Source organism: Camellia sinensis, chromosome 6, assembly GCF_055761805.1.
Source record: "Camellia sinensis isolate YWXY chromosome 6, ASM5576180v1, whole genome shotgun sequence".
NCBI lineage: Eukaryota > Viridiplantae > Streptophyta > Magnoliopsida > Ericales > Theaceae > Camellia > Camellia sinensis.
The window spans coordinates 106,773,371-106,796,483 of record NC_138966.1 but is presented as its reverse complement, the minus strand read 5'-3'; the positions used below and the strand labels follow the sequence as shown (position 1 = coordinate 106,796,483).

At 37.3% G+C, this 23,113-nt stretch overlaps 2 protein-coding genes across 2 annotated transcripts; one reads left to right on the top strand and one right to left on the bottom strand.

The window, feature by feature from the left end:
- Positions 1-6,866: 6,866 nt before the first annotated feature.
- Positions 6,867-16,464, bottom strand: LOC114285782 (putative laccase-9). The gene is made up of 6 exons (XM_082876309.1): positions 16,360-16,464; positions 15,333-15,504; positions 12,042-12,167; positions 9,094-9,679; positions 8,278-8,636; positions 6,867-7,325 (listed from the first exon to the last, which is right to left on the bottom strand). The coding sequence occupies exons 1-6, from the start codon at positions 16,462-16,464 to the stop codon at positions 7,318-7,320; spliced, it is 1,356 nt and encodes a 451-aa protein (XP_082732435.1). The 3' UTR covers positions 6,867-7,317.
- Positions 16,465-18,305: 1,841 nt separating this feature from the next.
- LOC114265429 (uncharacterized) lies at positions 18,306-19,267 on the top strand. Its single transcript, XM_028206249.1, has 2 exons — positions 18,306-18,446; positions 18,560-19,267. Exons 1-2 carry the CDS (start codon positions 18,306-18,308, stop codon positions 19,265-19,267), a joined length of 849 nt encoding a protein of 282 aa, XP_028062050.1.
- Positions 19,268-23,113: the final 3,846 nt, after the last annotated feature.

Genomic DNA, 23,113 nt, shown 5'->3' with positions numbered 1-23,113 from the left:
TTATTAGACGCATTTTATATACATGTATTTGGTTGTAGCAATTTTAAATTGTTTGCAAGTTTAAATTGCTTGTAAGTTTGGATTTTGGTTTGGTTTTCTGGAATAGAAACCAAAGTGTTTAGCCTTGGCTAAAAAGGAGGTTTTATTTGGCAACTATCACTGATGCTGCTGCTACTGCTAATGTTGGTGGGGATCTGAACCCCGGGGCAACTGGGTTGCCAACCCCTACTGTTGTGACCTTTGTGGTCAACCATGGCGTTACTCCGGCTGTTCCGGGAGGACCGCTCAGTCATCATGAGTGCCCAGAGAAATTTGCTGGGGTGAACTTCAAGAGATGGCAGCAAAAGATGCTATTCTACTTGACCACGCTAAACCTAGCAAAGGTTCTAAGCGAGGATCCTCCAGCCGTGGCAGAGAATGAGCCTGATAGGCAGAAAGTCATGGCGCTTGACACATGGAAGCAGACAGACTATCTTTGCCGGAACTATGTGTTCAACAGCTTGGCAGACTCACTCTATAGTGTGTTTTGTTCCAAGAGCTCAGCAAAAGAGTTATGGGAATCTCTGGACAAAAAGTATAAGACTGAGGATGCCGGGGCAAAGAAATTTGTGGTTGGTCGGTTCCTTGATTTTAAAATGATAGACTCTCAAACTGTGATAAGCCAAGTCCAGGAGTTTCAAGTGATCTTGCATGAAATTCATGCTGAAGGAATGCCTTTGAACGAGTCATTCCAAGTTGCTGTGATCATTGAGAAACTTCCCAATGGTTGGAAGGATTTCAAGAACTACTTGAAGCACAAGCGCAAGGAAATGTCAGTTGAAGAGCTAGTGGTCCGACTCCGGATTGAGGAGGATAATAGAAAGAAAGGAGGGAGTACCTCCTCAGTAAAAGCCAATGTCATTGAACATGGCAAATCTTCTGGAATAAGAAAGAAGCCCTCTAAGTTGGGGCCTAGAGGTGGTGTTGCAAAGAAGCCGGCTTACAAGCCACCGGAACCAAGTAATCGGTTCTTTGGGAAGTGCTATAACTGTGGTAGCAATGGGCATCGGGCTAGTGACTGCCACAAGCAGAAGGAGTCATACAGGACTAAACCTCGTGCTCATATGGCAGATTTACAAGAGCACTCCCATGAGGAGGATGATATGCACTTGTCTGCCGTTGTCTCTGAGGTGAATCTGGTAGGTTCAAACCCAAGAGAATGGTGGATTGATACTGGGGCTACACGCCACATCTGCTCCGAGAAAAAGCTGTTACAACTTTCGAACCGGTTATAAACGGTGAGAAGTTGTTTATGGGAAACTCTACTACCTCGTTTGTTGAGGGGAAAGGAAAGGTGGTCCTGAAGTTGACGTCAGGAAAGGAGCTGACCTTGAACGAAGTCCTGTATGTTCCGGACATTCGTAAAAATCTTGTCTCAGGGTCTCTTCTTAGTAAACATGGTTTTCGCATGGTTTTTGAGTCCAACAAGGTCGTTCTTACCAAAAGCGGAATGTATGTGGGTAAGGGTTATATGTTGGGGGGTATGTTTAAACTCAATGTAATGACTATTATCCCAAAGATGAATAAAGATGCATCTTCTTCTGTTTACATGCTTGAGTCTTCCAATTTGTGGCATGGTAGACTAGGACATGTGAACTTTGAATCTTTACGTAGATTAATCAAGTTAGATTACATACCATCTTTTAAGATTAATCCGAAACACAAGTATGAAACTTGTGTTGAAGCGAAGTTGACAAGATCTTCGTTTCATTCTATTGAAAGAAGTTCAGAACCGTTGGATTTAGTGCATAGTGATGTGTGTGACTTAAAGTTTATACAATCACGTGGTGGCAATAAATACTTCATCACTTTGGTTGATGATTGCACTAAGTATTGTTATGTCTATTTGCTTAAAAGCAAAGATGAGGCTATTGACAAGTTTATTCTTTATAAGAATGAAGTTGAGAATCAATTAGGCCGCAAGATTAAGGCTTTAAGAAGTGATCGTGGTGGTGAGTATGAATCACCGTTTATTGAGATTTGTGCTCAATCTGGGATTATCCACCAAACCACGGCGCCTTATTCTCCTCAATCAAATGGGGTTGCTGAACGGAAGAATAGGACGCTAAAGGAAATGATGAATGCAATGTTGATAAGTTCTGGATTGCCACAAAACATGTGGGGGGAAGCAATTCTCTCTGCAAATTACATTCTGAATAAAGTACCCCGGAAGAAGGTGGACAAGACACCATATGAGTTATGGAAAGGCGTTAAGCCTTCGTATAAATTCTTACGAATGTGGGGGTGTCTTGCAAAAGTGGCAATTCCTACACCCAAACGGGTTAGGATAGGCCCGAAATCCGTGGATTGTATATTCATTAGTTATGCACATAATAGTAGTGCATATCGGTTTCTTGTACATAAGTCTGAAATTCCAAACATACACAGGAATACCATTATGGAGTCAAGGAATGCATGTTTCTTTGAAGACATTTTTCCTTGCAGAACCCATGAAAGGGTTCCAAGGTCTTTGGAGAAATTTGATGAGCTTGCTAGTGAGGATGATCATATTGATGATTCAGGTGATGATCAAATTGAGGTTTTAGATGAGCCCAGAAGGAGTAAAAGGGTTAGGATATCCAAATCTTTTGGTCTAGACTTCTTAACTTATATGGTTGAGAACGAACCTCAAACTTTCCATGAAGCTGTGACTTCTCCTGAGAGTCCATTATGGAAAGAAGCGATCAAAAGTGAGATTGACTCCATCTTACAGAACCACACCTGGGAGTTGGTAGATTTACCTCCAGGTTATAAGCCTTTAGGCTGCAAATGGATTTTTAAAAGAAAGATGAAGGCCGATGGGTTAATTGACAAGTATAAGGCGAGGCTCGTTATCAAAGGGTACAGGCAACAAGAAGGCCTGGATTACTTTGATACGTACTCACCTGTTACTAGGATAACATCCATTCGGATGGTGATTGCGATTGCTGCTTTGCGCAATCTAGAAATTCACCAGATGGATGTAAAGACAGCTTTCTTAAATGGAGATTTGAATGAAGAAATCTACATGAAGCAACCTGAAGGATTTTCAGCTCCAGGGCAAAGCAGGAAAGTTTGTAAACTTGTCAAATCTTTGTATGGTTTGAAGCAAGCGCCTAAACAATGGCATGAGAAGTTTAACAACGCAATGTTGTCAAATGGGTTTAGAATCAACGAATGTGACAAGTGTGTTTATGTCAAAGACACTGACAGAGGTTATGTCATTTTGTGTCTATATGTTGATGATATGCTCATTATAGGTAGTAACGGTGAAATGATCAAAACTACCAAGAAGTTGTTAAACTCTAAGTTTGACATGAAGGATATGGGCATTGCAGATGTTATTCTGGGAATTAAGATTACCAGAATCTCTGACGGAATTGTACTATCTCAGTCTCATTATGTTGATAAGATACTTGAGAAGTTTAGTGGATCAGATACGAGTGTGTCATCGACACCTGTAGACTTAAGTCTACATTTTACCAAGAATAATAATGAAAGTATCTCACAGTTAGAATATTCTCGGGTAATTGGAAGTTTAATGTATCTGATGAGTTGTACTAGGCCGGATATAGCCTACTCGGTTAGCAGGCTTAGTAGATACACAAGTAATCCCGATGCTTCTCATTGGAAGAGTATTGTGCGGGTGTTAAGGTATTTACGCTACACTCGAGATTATCGGCTGCATTATACTCAATATCCAGCGGTTCTTGAAGGCTATAGTGACGCAAATTGGATATCAGATATAAAGGACTCAAAGTCCACTAGTGGATATGTGTTCACTCTTGGTGGAGCAGCGGTGTCTTGGAAATCTTCCAAACAAACGTGTATATCTAGATCAACGATGGAATCAGAGTTTATTGCTTTGGATAAAGCAATGGAAGAAGCTGAATGGCTTTGCCATTTCCTTGAAGATATTCCAAGTTGGTCCAAACCTGTGCTTGCTATTTGTATTCATTGTGATAGTCAATCTGCAATTGGTAGGGTACAGAGTAATATGTATAATGGAAAGTCTAGACATATCCGTCGTAGACATAATTCCATACGACAACTACTCTCAAATGGAGTTGTCTCTATAGACTATGTAAAGTCTAAGGACAACATTGCAGATCTACTAACCAAAGGGTTAAATCGAGTGTTAGTCGAAACGTCGTCAAAAGGAATGGGGTTGAGGCCTTTGGAAGTTACCGGAATGAAAACCCAACCTAGTTGACTGGAGATCCCAAGATCTAGGTTCAATGGGACAACCTAATTGCGTGTAATGGTGGTATGTCACTGAGGAGGTTAAACCTCCAGCCATTCCTTCTATCAGTGATACTTGCAAGTGCAGAGGTTAAGCTGAGCTTTTAATGACTCTAGTGTGTTAAGCTATTGAGCTGAGTATAGCAGGATACTCAAGTAAAGTCACCTATGTGAGTGTGAAGTGGGGCCGCTTCTAGAAGAATTGGGCAGGCCAAGATTCTTTGAAACCACTCACTGAACCAGGCTAGTGTCCAGGGCCACATAGGGCACACCAGTGGGAACAGAATGGTGGTAGGCGTAATTCCCGTGTGAGATCTATTGTCTCAGTTTACATAAACGGCAGAGCAGTTCAAGATGTCATATTCACTGATCAGCCAGTAAACTCGATAGGTTTTCACTGGGAGAGGTTCAAAGCCAAAAGCTACCTTCTCTGATGTCGGGGTTAGTCCGTTGTACTCTTTCTCAGAGTCATTATTGTTGAACGGTGTTCGTTTGTTGAGTCATTCGGTCAATTTTTATTCATGTGGGGGATTGTTGGAAAAAATAGTTTTTTGGTGACTTTAATTAAATATTAAAGTGGGTCCCAACCATCTATTGTGTTGGGTCCAAGTGGGTCTAGATACTTTGCATTGAGATCTTTACACCACAGATAGAATGGCCAAAAACCATTGAGATTTGAATGAGAAATTACCTCATGAAGTTAGCTTCATGGAAAAAAGGTAATGAAGTTTGTAACTCCTGCATTAATGGGGTTTGTAACTCCTGCCTTTATTGCAGAGGTTAATGGTGCATTATGAACAGCCATAAAGGCTGGAGGCTCTTCCTCTCTCCCCTATACATGTATAAATTGAGACCCTCCTGTTAAGTCTCAAACACAGAAATTTTTACTTCCATTTCACAAGTCAGTTTGCCTGAAAGTTCCTATAGTGAGAGAGTACTGCCACTGTTTTGTTTGCTAAGCTAGACAGAGAGTGCTTCTGCCGTAGCTGGTTTTGACCGTCGTATCCTGGGAGACAGACGCCGGGATTCCTCAAGCACTCGACCAGTGAGGCGGCGAAATCTGTTTTAAGGAAACTGCTTCCGTGCAGGCTTTGGTTTCGTCTCTTTACCCTTTTATTGTTTTGTGTATTTCTGTTGAAATTTGGTTGTAATTATTAGCATGTGTTCTTAGTATATATATAATTTGATTTCTTCATAAATCTATTTATTTAATTTCAAAATTTAAACAACATTATATTCTCCAAAAAATGAGATTGTTAGATTCTTCCTAATGATGAGTAAAAACAGATAAAACAACTCTCACCCCCTTTATAACTAACTACTATTCATACACAGAGGCCAGCACCAATCAGTGATGCAGCATTGTTATCAATACAAGTGGAAATACAGTCGAATGTGTGAGACAAGTTGTAACTTACAACCACTTATCAAAAGATATCACACTTTTACTCTTATGTTTGTGTACATCATACAATACTATTACAATAATCATATTTATATAACATAATTGATATATCATGTGTGATGTAAAACAAGTAGCCGAAAATTTCTTTGAACAATTAGACCGCTAAAAGGCAAGAAAGAAACCAAATTCAGAGCAATAGCGGCACTTTTGGAACGAGCTCGGAATTGTCTCAAATTTGATAGTCTAATTGGAAACGGCATATTAAATCGAAGTCATTGTCATTCTTGGCGATGACGAACGGTGGATTTTAGCCAAATTCCTTTGTTTAGGCCTTTAAATTAGTGATTTTGCCGAATTAGGAAAGTTTCATTTTGGGAATAACTTTATTTTGGAAAGTTTGTTTTTAGCGCCGTCTATATTACCCGTTTCTATTGTTTCCTAGTACGCAAATTTGGGCTTAACTCATATTTTCTGTTCTTTGTAATTTTCCATTTATTTTCGTGGCTAGTAAGGAATTATCGTAATTCCTTATTTTCTTATTTAATTAGGGTTCAGTTTATTATAAATACGCATGTATGCCTTAGGGCAAATCATCTTTGATGCAATATAATTCAGTTCTTGAATTTTTTTTTTCTTCCTTGTAGATTCAATGATTTTGTTCGTCTGCTAGAACGATATTTAACCTTGTGTGATTTATTCTGTTGCGTCAATGTGAATCGTCACCTATCACACCTTACTCTATGTCTATTGTTTTTACTGCAATGATATCAACTTACAAAGACAAACCAAGTATGGTATTTCTTCAGTTCCAAATTGTTAGTGTATTTTCAGTATTCATAACCTTTAATTAGGTCAATATATAATGTATTTTTGTAAAAGATCTCAATTAATTCTTGTAAATAGTCTTTAAAATTGTTGAAAAAATAGTAAACTAAAAAATATAAATTATTTTTTAAGATGTTTGAAATAGTGAAAAATGACTAACAATTTGAGACATGGAGTATAAAAATATGATCATTGTAACATCATTGCTGCTTTCAATGAGGTCAGATTCAACCTCATTCTTTACTGGTCATATATTACCTCATTTGGGAGCACAAGCTTTTAAGCCACCTTTGGTTAGCATTAGTGAAATGTCCAATGACTTGAAGAAAAGATACGATATCATACCATACACACAATAATTTATGACCACCTCATTGATTCCAAAGAAATACAAAAATAGATGTATAACAACTTTCTAGTGCATAACAACTTCAATGTCACCAAGTACAAATGCTTTAAAATTCAGATGTATAACAACTTTCTAGTGCATAACAACTTCAATGTCACCAAGTACAAATGCTTTAAAATTCAATACAAGTTCACAAATCCGTCAAAGATTTGTTTATATCAAATCCAGCAACTAATAAAATCAAGTTGAAGTTTTTTTTTTCTAATCTGAACCAACCCAAAGTCAATTACTCATCTGGCAATGGGAGCTCTTTTTCCGAGTTTTGGAACTCATGGATATAATTACGAAATGGACTTGCACAAGACGGCATGGAAGGGGGGGGATCGAGCATACTTGTCTCAGGAGTGCCACCATCTCTCACGATAAAAGCGGTTACCATACCCCAGGTAAGATGACGAGTCACGTGACAATGCCACATTCATACACCTGCCAAAATCATCCATGTTCAATTTCGTCCTTGACATTTGAAACTTTTTTGATGCATACGACACACACCAAAAGTTCAATTAAAATTTCGAATGTGATACTAGGCAGGCAATACTTGATCCTTGTTGTTCACAGCCCAAACAAGCTCAAGAACAACTAGAAGTGGCCAACCAAATTGCTTTTCGTTTCTTTCTTTATGATGGATCTTTTATTTTTAAGTCGTAAGACAAAAGTTTTCCACATCGTCCAGACTTCAGAATTCATATATTGCAAAGGGTATAGAAGGAGATAGAATATAATAGTATTTTTGCATATAGTATCCAATCCGTGCTCATAAGAATAAGGACAGATTCATTGGGTTCATAGGAAAATATTAAAAGGTTATGAGGTGCACTGGCAGGGTAAAGGATCTGTTGTCTCCAAAATTCCTTTGTTCCCTTGTGCCGAAACACTCAAGTCATTAGATCATTATCCAACTGTTGTGATTGTTTTGAGACAAAAGTTAAGGGTCATCAACAAACTGCTCAATTAGGTCAATAATATCTTAGATTCAGATCATTGTGCAATAAAGATAAAATGGGAACAGAGCTACTTTGAAAACATGAGCACTTAGGCACCCAAATTATTTTGAGAATAACTTATAATTAGTTAAATAAGTGACCTCGTGCTCAACACTTTTGTAGTTAAAACCTATTTTGGCGGTTACTTAAAACTTCAGGGGTGGGCGGTAACACTTTTGTAGTTAAAACCTATTTTGGCGGTTACTTAGTTTTAAAGCAATAGGTATTAATGTAGTATTACTCTATTGTTCTAAAGGTTTCAAGAGCAAATTTACAAGGAATGGCTGACTTTAAGGCCAATTGTACTCATGTAAGTACTGCCAGACTTTGATATAGAGTGGTTGGTTTCCAAATCCGTAAAATAAATGCAACCTTTTAAATCAAGAATGTACCTGGATTATTTGCTTGAAACCTGATAGCAACCCATCCATTTTTGGGAACACGAAAGGTATTCACTTGTGGTGGATCAACCAAGTTAAATGTTTTCGGGTCGCTCACATTGTCGTAATTCCCAGGCCCTGACCCAACCACATAAAAGCTGTATCCATGCATGTGCATTGGATGGTTCTCTGCCCCGCGCAGGACATTGCTATCTTGGAACATTACTTGCACTGTTTCATTGTAGTTCAACATCTTCACCTTGGTTGCTATGGTTGGTATAGCAGTGCTATTCGGCAAATTATCACCCGTAAAGTTATAATAGTTCAATGGGAAGTCGGGAAAATCAGCACTGCAAACCCCAGATATGTTTCTGCATAGAGGCATAAAAAAAAAATAGATATTAGTGGTGACAGAACAGAAGAACTGTGAAGTTGCTATTGGTAGCGTTAGACTAAAAGATCTAAACCCAAGTTGAGCTTGTGTTGTCCATGAGCTCAAGTTGTCCCTTTAAATAAACAAATAATATATACATATATATATATATATATATATATTTAATGCTGTAGAGAAAGAAAAGCTGTGTCAAAATAAAAGAAGACTACACATGCAGCCAAAAGATGGTCAGCCACAAATCACAAGTAAGCCACGCAAATGAGAAAAGTAAAAATATTACCTCACGTAAAAATTAGCATTTTCAAATTATGTTGAATTAATTTAAGATTCCTTTTCATTGCCCCATGCTTGTTGTAGTAATGTAACTGTAAAATATAGGTATATATGGGAGAGAAAAAAAAGAAAGTAACAGGCAAAAGAACAATGGAGCATACCGGTAGTAGGCGAGCAGTACATCAGTACTTGGGTTTAGAAAGGTCATGTTGTTCATGGCCGAACCCATCTGCATTCCAATTTCGCATTGACTCTTGTTGCAAAGGATCCCTGCCACGGAAACAACTATATACATAGGGTGAGTTATGTTTATTGGCACTGATACAGGGTGTTCTTTGCCGGCTACGCTCCTTAGACGGGCCAAATACGCATTTGCTTGAGTGATGTTTATGTAAGAAGGAAGCTCGGAGGGAAAGACAGGGGAAGATGGGGGAGTATAGTTGCCTCTGTACTCTACAATCGCTGTATTAGGAGGATAAACATCGGGATAACCATTGGTAACATATTGTCTAATTGCCATATAGTAGTAACCAGGAGGTTGATTTGCTGTGAGTAGTACATTCACAGTTTGTCCAGGGGATATCACCAAATATGATGTAGATATAGGTTTGAGATAGTTCCCATCCATTCCTACAACTGTGACATTGTGATCAGCAATTGCAAAGAACAATTCCGAGCTCACAGCTGCATTGATTAGACGGAGAATATAGGTCTTGCCATAATCGACATACGATCGATACTGAGTTTCTGCAGCACAAAAATAAACGTCAGCAAATGATATTATTATGCATCTGCCACATACTTTTTGGCCTTTATTAAAAGGGATTGAATTTTTAAAAGTGCAATGATCGATTATTACACTTTGTGAATACTTTAAGCCAGATTACAACTTCAAAGGCAAAATTCTGTTGCCTAAGATAAAGAATGAAGTGCCGAGAAAAAAGAAAAGACAAAGATACCAATATAAATTCAAATTTAAGCAGTGTAAAAATTTTGACAATTCAAAATACGACAGTTCTCCTAAAGTGTAGGGTTTTCTCATAAAATACAGTAAAACACTTCCCACTTTGAGGAGTCTCCATCACATGATACCAAATTCATGGTAAGATCATGTATAATCATCTCAGCACATGACTACTGTATATGCAAGGGTTTCACAAGAGTGACAACTAGGATATGGACACAGTGGGAATACGGAAAAAAAAAAAAAAAAAATTAGTTATATATTTTTTTAATATACTTTTATTTACTATGTATATATGAATATAAATTTAGTATACATAGATATGAGAGACATCGATGTATATGTGGATGTCTTTAATTTTTCCTACTTTTCCCTCTTTATTTTCTTATATTTTATTTTAACCCCAAATCAACTTTCTAAAAGTTTAACAAAAAAAAAAAAAAAACTATAAATGTGTCCGAAAGCATGTCCAATTTCCAAACAATGGTTTCCTATCATTTTAAAACAAAGGAGCACCAGTGGGCATTTTAACTCTAGAATTGCTTTTCGCATGAATTCCCAACAAAGTTATGGCACAAATATTTTTCTAGTGAAGAAATATCCAACAATGTCAAAGTATGTGGGGATGGGTAACTTCAATACCACATCCCCTTTTTTTGTTTTTTTTTGTTTTTGTTTTTTGAATGAAGATACCATTTGGAGTTGGTCACCCTCAAGCAAAGTTCTAAAAAGCGGTTGCAGTCGCCGTAACGTTAATAGTGGTGCGGTTGCGATTACAGGATGTAAAAGTCGTAACGTAACAGTTGCAGTAATTGGAACCGTAAATTTTTTTATTTTTCGCACAATTTAAAAAAAACTTATCGATATGCAGATTTTGTTTTCCCCATAATCATATTTATTGGGTTTTAAAATAAATCAATTTTTGTAAATTTTTACGTATGATCCAATATATTTCATATTTAAATCACTATAAACTAAGCTTTTTACATTTTATTTTAATAATTAATGACTTTATATGTCATAAATCTATATTACACTTGTGGTAAAAAAAAAAATTTATTAGACTTAGATGTATAAAATTATTTTTTTAATTATTATACTTGTGGAAGCATATGCAAATTTTAACTTGAATAGTTTTAAAAAATAAATTATACATGCTAATTTAATCATATAAAAATTAAAAAATAAGCTATAAAGAAATTTTTTTTGGATCACTTGAATATTCATTCTCTTTTTGAATAACCTGCAAATAAAAATAAAACAAAATAATCAAAAAAAATTGACATGTATATTTTATAAAAAAAGCAATCACTAACTATTATATATAAGAGAAACAATGACAAAAGTATTAGAATAAATAAGAGTCTAAATATATATATATATATATTTTAATCAAGCCAAATAGATAATGACCACACTTATTATTATTATTTTAAAACAATATATAGATAGACACACAAACAAAATGGTTGAGTGATAGCAGCCGAATAGAATAGCATAGGTCTTACAGGTTCAACAAATCAATAACATAATCTTCCCTCTTCTCTCTCTTACTCCTCCATTTTCCCTCTTCATCTTCCCTCTTCTCTCTTTATACTCTTCCCCCATTTTTAGCTTTTTTTTCTTTGTTTTTTTTTCTTCGAAAGAAACAGTTTGGAACCATTACGTAATGGTGTGTAACAGGCCGTTATAGCACTGTTACGACTGCTACAGCAGCCGCTATAGCCGACACACATGTGAATCTCAATCACAATACAAAAACGGAGGTAACGCGTGGTGCATACCGCTGTAACCGTTACGTAATGCCACATTTTGAAACGGTGTCTAATGGGCCATTACGGTACCGCTATAGCCGTTACGTAACACTGAAATGGCTGTTACACATGTGAATTTTCGTCACACTGCTATAGCGGCCGTAATAGGTGGCAGTAATCACGTTACGTAACGGTTGCGGCTGCTTTTTAAAACCTTGCTTCCAAGACTACTATTGCTTACTATCAATAGGTCAGTCTTTCAGATCAGACTCCACAGCACAGACCATTATTTTGTAACGGAATCAATGGTTAATCGTGATTAGACTCTTCTAGTTTTGTCAATGCAGTATTTATTCTAGTGAAACTCCCACAGAAACACTAAAGAAAATACCGCTAGAACAATTAAAGATTCCTCCTGGTTGGCCATTGATAACAAAAGAACTTGGCCGTGGCAAGTTTGCACCCACAAAGAGATCATAATGGAGCTGTTTGTTTACATCAAAAGTATACCAAGTTCCTGCAAGTACAAAAGCAAAGTAAGTAAAGGAATTGCACAAGGAAGATTGACTGAGTTAAGGGAACGGAAGAAAGAAATCGATCACAATAATGGAGCTGATGGGAAAACACAAAAGATTGCTTAACTCACTTGGTTCGAGGGTTCCATTTGATTGTGCATCATTATTCATATATGTTTAGCAGTCATTTTGTTCAGCCTTATAAAATAGAAAAGAGTAATTTACTCTTACCTCTCTTGAGGTTTGGAGAAAATACAATAAGTTTCATAAGTTGGCATAATTACGCTGAATTTCCATAAGGTTGTAATTCACATAACAATTAACCCCTTTTCATCAATAATTCATTAATCATATGGCTGAAAAAAATTATGTTTTCTTCACTTCTTCACTAACATGTATGTACAATGCTTATCTTTGTCTCTTCACACCATTTGCATTAGTTCCATTCCATCTAGGCTTATTAAAAGGGAGGTCTATGTCAAAATTGTGTGTTTTATTATATTTTCTTCAAAACTCAAAAGAGGTTTACTCAATAGAAAAATGCTAATGACTACCCAAAAGGGCTGTCATTAGTTTTGGTGGATGTGCAAAATACGCACTAAAATGTGTGAAAAATTTATTGAAATATGTAAAAAAAACCTTTTGAAATGCTTAAAAACTACCTTAAAATAGAGCGATATGGCCATAGTATGAAGAAAATTAATAATTAATACAAATGTAGTAACAGAATTTTTTAAACATTAAAAGAAACGTTATACCTGCATTTCTATTAGTGGATTCAAAACTTCAAAAAAAAATGTTAATGATCATTGGGAAAAAAAAAAATAAGAAAAACAAAAGTGAGGAGTGATTAGAGAATTAATTCGTTAGTTCTATGTGAGATTTGGGGCCTTGATTATTGTTAAAAAAGAAAAAGTATCATCTCACGATATTTAGAAATATCTATAGACAGACGAGAGACAAAATGGTAAATGTACCTCTAAGGTCAACACTAAAGCCACTCAAGGGAGGTAAATGTAATTTCAGAAACCAGAGGGGAGGTTTCTATAATTGTCATAAAGCAAAGGGGAGGTCAGTGAAATAAGAAACAGTTGTTCACTGAGGCATTTTATCAAACAGTTGAGAGACGTATACTTCAACAAAAATCCCAACTAAAAATCTAACACAAGTGAATAATTTACGCACATGCATGTGTATGGTGTGTGAAAATTTTAAAAACCCAGTACGAGTTTGATGAAGAAAGAGCACATGAATGCGTACCGAGTACTATAGCCTTGTTTGGTACAGTTTTTTTTCAGCTTAATTTAAGCTATTTTGATGTGTTTAGTTTACCTTAACCTTATAGCTTATAGCTTTTTGTAAGTCAGAAATCAGCTTATTCTTTGAGTGGGGCAAGAGAAGCTTAATTTATAAGTCAGAAATCAGCTTATGTTCATAGTTATAAGCTATAAGCTGTTAAGGTATAATATATAAGTACTTTCCCACAGCTCTACCAAACAGGGCTTATTTTGCGTCTGGTTGGGGAAATGGGTAAGTGGTGCCTTGTGCAGGCATGATGATAATGGCACCATGGACACTGCTCTGAGTCCAGTCGCTGTGGGCATGCCACCAAAGGGTTCTTTCCTCGTCAGAGAATATGACTTTGTATGTAAAGTTTGTTCCTGGTTGAATAGCGCACTGTGTGACGTATTCTGGTCCATCTGACCATGGATTTCTGGGCTGTTTTACTTCATGCCTGTTAATTGTTATTACATATTACACTTGGCAATCTAACTCCATCATAACATATAAAAATACAAAAATTGGTCATAAAACTAAATACAATCCTTTTAGCTAGACTGATTTTCAATTTACAAAACAGAACATATAAAAACCTTATATATCATTTTTTTTTCACTACCTTGTTGGTTAATATATTAACAGTTAAATTATAATACAAGTTAACGTCTCTCTATAAATTCAAATTTAAAACTTCACTTATCTTGGCACTCAAGTATTCTCTCTATAATTATTTGAACAATTGTCCGAGATCAACCTTTCACACCGTGATTTAGAGTAAAAAAAACATTTTTGACTATATAATTGGTAGTATTTATTATTTAACATAAATAAATGTATTAAAATGTTCTCTACACCTTCATATCTTGATGTGAGGTTTATCTAAGTATTTTTCATATGTTTTCTAAATAACAATTAATGAAATGGACTATATTAGATTAGTCTATGAAGTTTAAAGATTTAATTGAAATAAATTAAAAATTAGGAATTAAAATGAAATTAGTGGGTATATTTCAGAGATTATTTGCATAATTTTGTTGAAAAATTTATAGGTTGTCGGATTCCTTACCTAATTTCCTTAACACTAGAGATAAAAATAGTAATATATTCACATTAATAAATACAAATGAGACTTATAATTTTGCCAATAATACTTTGTAGCTCGAGAAATGTGGCTCGATAGTGGTTCGAAGCTTTTTTTTTTCTTTCTTTCTTTTTCTTTTTCTTGCTTCAGTTTTTTTGGTGGATAATTTTCTTGCTTCAGTTGCTTTCACATACAGAGGAGAGAAGAGGCGAGAGAGCAAAGAGAAGAGAGAAGAGAGAAGAGAGGAGGAAGAGAAGGAAGAGAGGATGAAGAGAAGGTGGCGTCTCTCTCTACCAGTGGCGGCGCCGGTGGGTATCGCCTCTTTCAAACTCTACTTTCTTTTTTTCTTTTTCTTTTTTTTCTAGTTAATCTGGATCTGAAGATGAGGGGGGGGGAAATGTTGTTGATGATGATGATGTTGATGTTGATGAAGATGTTGTTGATGATGTGTTGATGAAGATACTCTGTTTTTACTACATTTTTTTTTTACTTAGATCTGGATTTGATCTGGATCTGAAGATTAGTTCATCAAAAAAAAAAAAATTTTGTTGATGATGATGATGCTGATGAAGATGTTGTTGATGATGTGTTGATAAAGATACTCTGTTTTCTCTGCATTTTTTTTTTCTTCTTCTTAATCAGAAAAATCTACAGAAAAATCTGGAAAAAAAAAAACATGAAAACGATGTTATTTTGATGTCGGGCCATTCGAGTCACGCTAATTTCGAGCTACAAATCGGAACTGTAATTTTGTTTTCAGTAATAAAAAATTTGTTCATCATGACTAGAAGCATTTTCTCATTACTGAGGCAGAAAGAGAGAGACCAGTGAATAGTAACACCATAATATCCTTGATTGTGAACGTTCACAAATAATGTATCTCCTTTTCGAACATGAATCTCTGGTCCTAGAAAACTTTCGTTCACTACCAACATACTTTTTGTGTTGCACAGCCTTGTAAAATTCTTCTCCCTCAACTGTAATATTGGATAATTGAAAAAAACATATCAATAAAATTATAAACAACAAAAAAAAGAATTAAAGATCATAAACTTAAAAATAGCCGATATGCTTGCGATTTTGATTTTCACCAGTATATATGAATGTATGGATATTGACGGATAAAAACTCGATACATATCAATTTATATTTAGGTCTTGTTTGAAAAATTGATTTTTACACTCAAAAAAAAAAAAAAAAAAAAAAAAAAAAAAAAATCCAACACAAAGCCTTTGTTTGGGTGTGGGTTGGCTTTTTGACTATTTTAGCATGGGACTAAAAAGTCTCATTTGAGATGAACTTTTTAACATTTTTGACTTTTCTGAGAGAAAAAATGAAATGATTATGATTTGAATGTGACATTTTATCTTATTAATTTTTTAGTCTATTTTATCTTTTTGTGGGCATAATAACCAAAAAAAATTGTGCCAAACACAGCCTTTTGGCATGTAGCCAAAAGTAGTATCAATGTAAAATTACAAAATGAGAATTTAAGATAAAAACAAGTTATATATATATATATATATATATATTAGTCAATTACATTTTTTTCATACAATTTAAAATGTCATTCCTAAACACAATCCCCACCTTAAAACCATGATGAAGTCCTCCGTAATGGAGTTTCAATAATTCTATTAATTCAGAAAATTTTCTCAAATTTATACCCAAAATGAGATTGTGTGGTGAAAAGTGAATTAGTATTGTGTAAACTGAACGAATTTGAACCAAAATTTAATTTTTATAAATAAAAATTCTGAATATACAATAGTGTTGACGGAGTTTAGTGAGCAAATTTGAAAGAGAGTGCAAGCGCAATAGAGGGTACATACCATGAAGTCATAGTAATGAGTTTCGGCATGAGCAATGAAGATAAATATACAACTCAGAAGCACAAACCCAACAAGAAGAAGCTCATAAAAGACTTGTTGTCTCATCTTCTTGGACAAGGCAAATCTTCAATTGTGCTTCGTCTTCTTAGCCTCTCTCTATATATATACTGGAAAAATGAACATCAAACATCACAGGAAAAAAAAGCTGTAAAGCAAAAGCATAAATAGTTAGGGAAATAGCGATTAAAATGACACAAGCAGCTCTCCAGAAGATGGAACGTCAACAAGGTGAGTGGAATCCGGTATTCCGTCGACGACAAGGTAGAAATGGGGCGGCAGCACAACTTCACACGATCTTTGTTGATGAGATCCCACACTCGATGAATCCTAAAGGTTTGTACACCATGCTTTCCAACTTTGGAGTGGTCAAGAATGTCTACATCCCAGACAAACGCAGAAAAGTGACGAAAACCAGATTTGGATTCGTACGATTTGACTGTCCTGTTGCAGCGGAGATTACAGTTCAGAAAGCCAATGGAGTGTGGTGCGGCGATAAATCTTTAAAGGTGAAAAAAGTAGATTTCGGCAAAGAAAAGGATCTGATCAATCCAAGACCAAGAGCATATAAACCAGATGGAGTCTCAACATTGTCTGGCGCTGGGATTGGAGGGAGACATTCTTATGCGGATGTTCTAAAAGGAGGAAGGTCTGGTAGTGATAATCACATCAGAATTCAAGCGGAGGAATATGCCATTGGTTGGTTATTACTGAGCGCAGTAATCAAACTTAAACCTCATTGCAACTTTGATGGTTTCAAGATTAAATGTCATAACAGAGGACTGAAGGACATACAACTTAGAGAAGGAGAAGGCCGCAATGTGTTTATCATTTTTAACTCTAAAGAAGCAATGAAGCAATTACTGAACAGTTTTGGAGGTTGGTTATCGGAGTGGTGTGAATCAATCTTTGAGTGGAACAAAGGTGTGAAGTTAGACAATGAAAGACTGGTTTGGTTAAGCTGTTTTGGAATGCCTCCCAATCTATGGAATGCCAATAACTTCAGGAAAATTGGCAAAGCGTGTGGTGTCGTCGTGAAGCTTGATGATAATGTATTAAGTATGAAGTCTTTGAAGTGTGGGAAAATCAGAATATGTACATCCCATCTGGAACATATTGACAAATTGGTTATTCTGGAAAAAGATGGTAAATCCTACCCTGTTCGTGTAGTTGAAGCAAGGGATTTGTTAACAACATCCATGGATGGGGGTGACCATTGCTCTGCAATTCATCATGCAAGCAGGAGTGAAGGTGATGACGTGGGTAACATTGGGGCTGACGTGGAGAGAAGCCTCTACATGGCACACAGTAAGAAGTCTAAGGAGGTGGTGGTGGGAGCAGGACATAAGCACACGTGTCCTTCAAACTCTGTTTCGATGGTTAACGAGACAGGCGCAGAGATAGGAACTCGCAACCATGATGCTGTCCAGCCAGCACCCAATGTCAGTTTGCAGGTACCATTAGAAAAAGAGGTTGACAGGGGTGAAAGACGAGGAGGTGGGATGCTGGAGACACCTAATGGGCCTCATGGGCTTATAAGAAGTTTAAGTTCAAAAGATTTTAATAGGCCTGATATATCTCTGGAAGTTGTATTGAATAAAGCCCAATTTGATGGGAATTGTCTAGGGCCTAATAAGGCAAAGATCAATTCTGTTAAGGAGGCTAACCGAATAGAAGAAGGTGAGGCTTCTGATAACATCGAAGATGAATCCAGCCCAAGTGACGAAGAAGAAAAAATACATTAACCTGGTGCTTCTATTTGGGATAGTAAAGCAGAGGCCCAGCTTAATGAAAGTAGGGTGTTTGGAAAATTTTGGAGAAAAAATGGACAAAAAGGAATACCATTCAGGAATGGGTTCCAACAAGGAGCCCTTGTTCGAGCAGCTGCAATGGCATCTTCATCATCTTTATCTATCACGAATGCCTTACGAAAGCAAAATAGAATCAGACAGGAAGCAGAAGCTACAGTACAGTTGGGAAAGACTTTGGGTCTGGAAATGAATGGGAATGAAGCAAAAGTTATGGACCGAGTAATCCAGATGGAAATTGAAGATATGGAGAGAAGGAAAGCAAAAGGGATGGCGCCAGGTGCTTAATCATCACTTGGTAGGGGGCTTTAGTGTGTATTTATGTTTCTATGAAGATTCTATCCTGGAACGTTAGAGGTTTGGGAAGGGTTGACAAAAGGCGAAGAGTAAAGGAATTTCTGAGGCTGAAAAATGTGGATATGGTTCTCCTGCAAGAAACAAAAAGATCAAACATTGATGATAGTGTGGTAAGATCTCCGTGGCCTAGTGATTCGGTGGAATACATGGAAGTGGATGCGGAGGGAAGTGCAGGAGGAATTCAGTGCATCTGGAATCCCATGACTTTCTCACTACAGAAGTGTTGCTGCTCAAGAAATTTCATCCTTTTGGCAGGTATCATGCATTCTTGTATTAACTGTGTAATTGGTAACATATATGCTCCTAATGAAGATTTGAATAGGAGGAGGTTATGGGGCATCCTATCCAATTTGAAAACTATCTTCTCTGATCTTTGGTGTTTAGGGGGAGATTTCAATGAAGTCAAAAATATTTGTGAAAGAAAAGGGTATATAAGGAGGGATAGAGGCATGGAGGAATTTGGTACCTTCATTAGCAATCTTGAACTAGTGGATATCCCAATGTTAGGCAGGCAATATACTTGGGGTAATTCTCAAAGTTGGAGCAGAATTGACAGATTCTTAGTTAACCCTGAGTGGCTGGAATGGCACAGATACAAGGTATGGGGGTTACCAAGACTTTTTTCTGATCATAGCCCCATTTTGCTGATGGAAGATGATAGGAACTGCGGCCCAAAGCCTTTCTAGTTTATCAATACTTGGGTTTTACACCCTAAGTTCCTTCTTGAAGCAAATAAAGTTTGGGATTCAACTTATGTACAAGGCTGGGCTAGTTTTATAATTATGGAGAAGCTGAGGGTTTTAAAAGTGTAACAAGCACCCACGTGGGCCTCATGCTACAGTTCGGACTCGATTTGTGTCACGGTTCTTAATCTGAACCAAAGAGTCCAAATCTGGCAAATCGTTTTTTGAGAAACAGATTTTTGAAAAAGTAGTGCCAAACATGGACTGCTTTGCCAGATACAGAGTCGCCACCTAAATATTTTAAAATGGGGAAATTTAGGAAACCCTGACTTGGTGCCGAAGGCCACGTGTCCGTCATCACCAAAGTTGCCTCGGCTCGGGAACTTGGGTACGATCGGGGAAGGTCAGCTATGAGCACCCCCTCTCGCCCGGTCTGAAGACCGGCCTCTACTAACCGTGATATCCAATTTTGAAAACGTTATGTGTTCTTAATCCGGTTATTAGCCTAGAATTACTATGTTGTGCGCGCAGCAAACAAGTATAGACTAGATTGCCTAACTTGGGAATAAACATTGCATATCCGTTTGCTTTGGAAATACTTTAGATTTTGCTACTCGTAAGTAGGCTAAAACACGGATTTCAATGAGTTTTTCCAACTCAAACAATCCAACCTCCACCCACAGGCATCCAAACAGTTTAACACATAAGCATTTAGCCGCATGGCAAGCATACTGTCATGTTAACATTCACACACATGCGAGATGCTAAAGCATAAATACTTACATCGTACTCCGTGCCAAAACAGTAAACTAGTTAGCAAAATGTGCGTGTCCTAGTTCATGTTAAATTGCCTAATGTAACACATACAAGATGCAATTTAGATAGGCTCGGTTAACCTAAGCATGGCATATGTAATGCGATCAACTATCACATATTCAATTTTTAAATTGAAGTACAAATGCAGTTAGCATGATGTACCGAGCCTAATGCATGCAACACGAATGCATGGATGCACACATGCATAGCATAAGGTATGCTAATTTCAAAAAATGCCCTAATCTACCATCATAAGCAGGTAAATAAAAGGGAAGAAAGAAATGGGGATTGGAAGACATACACACACTCACCCACACTTATTACATATTCACCCTCACTCAGAGGGTCCAAATGAATATTACAGTCCCAAAATAATAAACAAATGAAATATTACAGTCCCAAATAATAAACAAACGAAATTATTACAAAAAAATCTAATTAATTAGGAGAAAAGATGCAAAAGAAAGGAGAGGGTGGCCGCAGCCTCTGTCTCGGGATGCGCAGATGATGCATGCTCGAAACTTGACTTGCCCGAAAAACCCGTACCGTACCCCTGCCACCTCTGTTTGTACTGCCTTGTCTCTCTGAAAATTGCCCAAGTCCTGGAGCAGGTTCCTTACACGCTACAGAGCACCACCGGCCAGACAGAATTTCCACCGGCACTCTACAATTTTCATCGGCTGTTCTTAGATTCATCGGCACTTAAAAGATTGCCGGTCGGCACTAAATTCTGCCGGTCGGCAGAAACTTCCTGCAGAAGACAGTTTGACAGCAAACAGAGAATAGACAGTGCATGGCATGGGGTTTTCAGGCATATGTAAGCATGGCCATACTTCCTATCATGTTTTGAACTCAAGGAAGCATGTCCTTCGATCTTCGAGCCACCAATGGTGCATGGTGGCTCAAAGAATCAAATTTGCCATTTGATATAAAGATGCATGCAACAAACAAAATGAAAACCGAAGCCTTATCAAGTTGGAATCAAAGGCCCCGGTGACCGGGAATCGAGGCACATTACATCACTTGAAGTATGAATGTTCCTTGATTACCACACTTGGTTTGACACCCCAAACCAAGTAAATGCAATGCATGTTATGCAAACACGGCTCAACATGCAACATGATGCCAAGATGCAAGGCACAATAAGTACTATGCAACTAACATGACAAATGTGTAATGCCAAGCATGCAAGATGCAAATGTGATGCGAATATGGACCAATTTGGGAATGGGATTCACATGCTACGAGGCTTGATGGAACAACCATACAACAAACATGAAGCAAGCATGCGATGGGGGCCTTGAACCATAAAAGGACAGACCTCAGTCCACCCCAAAACAGCATCAAAAAGTGCTCAAAATGTTGGGCAACATCTCATGTTAACAAGCAAACTTATGGTCCTAAGGTTAAGGCACAAAAAGGAGACAACTTACCCCCACCAACATGACTTCTCATGGCATGATTTAGACAAATAAGAACAGAAATTTTACATGCAAAATGGGACTTCGAAACCTCCTAGTATGGCAGCTACAATACCTCTTATGAAATGCTACCACCAAGACTCTTTCCTAGGCATAAGAGAGTACACCCCCAAGGCATGAAAGAGGTCAAGCATGCACACATGCAAACATGATTCTTGGACTAAAATAGCATGGCAAAAAACTTCAACTCATTAAAGTGGATCAACTAAGGCATGCTAGTGATTCATGTACTTGAGGGCTCACAAGCCAAAACGCATGGCAACCATATCAAACATGTCAAACATGACCAAATGGATAACCAACAGGTTTTAAGCATGAAAAAAAATAGTGCTAACATCTTCATGGAACCAACCCAACACACACAAGAATCATGGCCTAATCATGAGATACACTTCTAAGCAAAATGGAGCAATACAAAGCAAGTATTACAAGCATACAAGGAGGCACAAATCCAGCCGAAAACAGAGATTCCACATGACCTAAAAACACCCAAAAAGTTCTGAAATGAAGCAAAAACCAAGCAAGCATGCATGTCACCCTTTTGGGCCACAACTCAAGGAAACAAGACCATAAAGGGACAGGGGTGTCCCTCCCCTATGCAAGACTTCAAACCGACTTTTTTAACACTAAAAATACACTGATTTTCAGTGGTGAAGAGATCAAGATACAAAGATGACCAAAGCTTAACCAAAGAGGCAACAAAAGTGGCCAAACAAGGCCTAATAGAGTGAGTTTGCACTCAAAACACCAAACCACCTTAATGAAAGTTCTAAAGCATGAAAATATAAACCTTTTTTATGTTATGCACAAGAGCTAAAACAGCAAGCAAGATAGGTAGAAAACTATTGCAAGTTTGGGGAATAAAAAGCAAGATGCTCACCCTTGAAGAACCCTTGAAGAACAAATGGTCTAGCCCTCTTCTTTTGATCAAAACCAGTCCAAAAACTCAAGAAACAACCCTCCAAGTCCCTCAATCTCGGAATAAGGTGTAATAGTGTGTGTAATGGTGCAAAAGTAAGGTAAAAATCACCTTTTGAGCTAAGAAACACACACAAAGGAGGAGAGAGAGAGAGATATAGAGATGATATGTATCTATATCTCAAAGCTCTGGTTTTTTGGTTGCCAAAAGTCTAACCTAGATCCAAGATGAAAGACCCCCTCTTAAAGGACTCCCTCTTGCAAAGCTTATACAACAAGCTTGGCTAGAGGGAGATCCCTCCATACACGTGTATGGAGGGGGGAAGAGTTGGTGCCAGCTATCACAGCTGGCACAAAATATCTCTATAAAGTGGATGAACAGTGGTCGGCTGCCCAAAAATGTCACTTCAACAAAAAAAGGTGCCGACCGGCAATAAACTATGCCGACCGACAATAAAATGTGCCGACCGGCAAACAAAAGTGCCGATGGCAGCAAAAACCAGCCGGTGGCCTCTAGCCACTGCCGGTGGTGGGTGGGGATGGTCCATAAGTCCTACCCTGCCTCTCAAAGGCAAGATGCAAGTGTTTGGTGCAAAACCAGACACTAAACGGTTGAGTTCGGAGATCCTGAGGT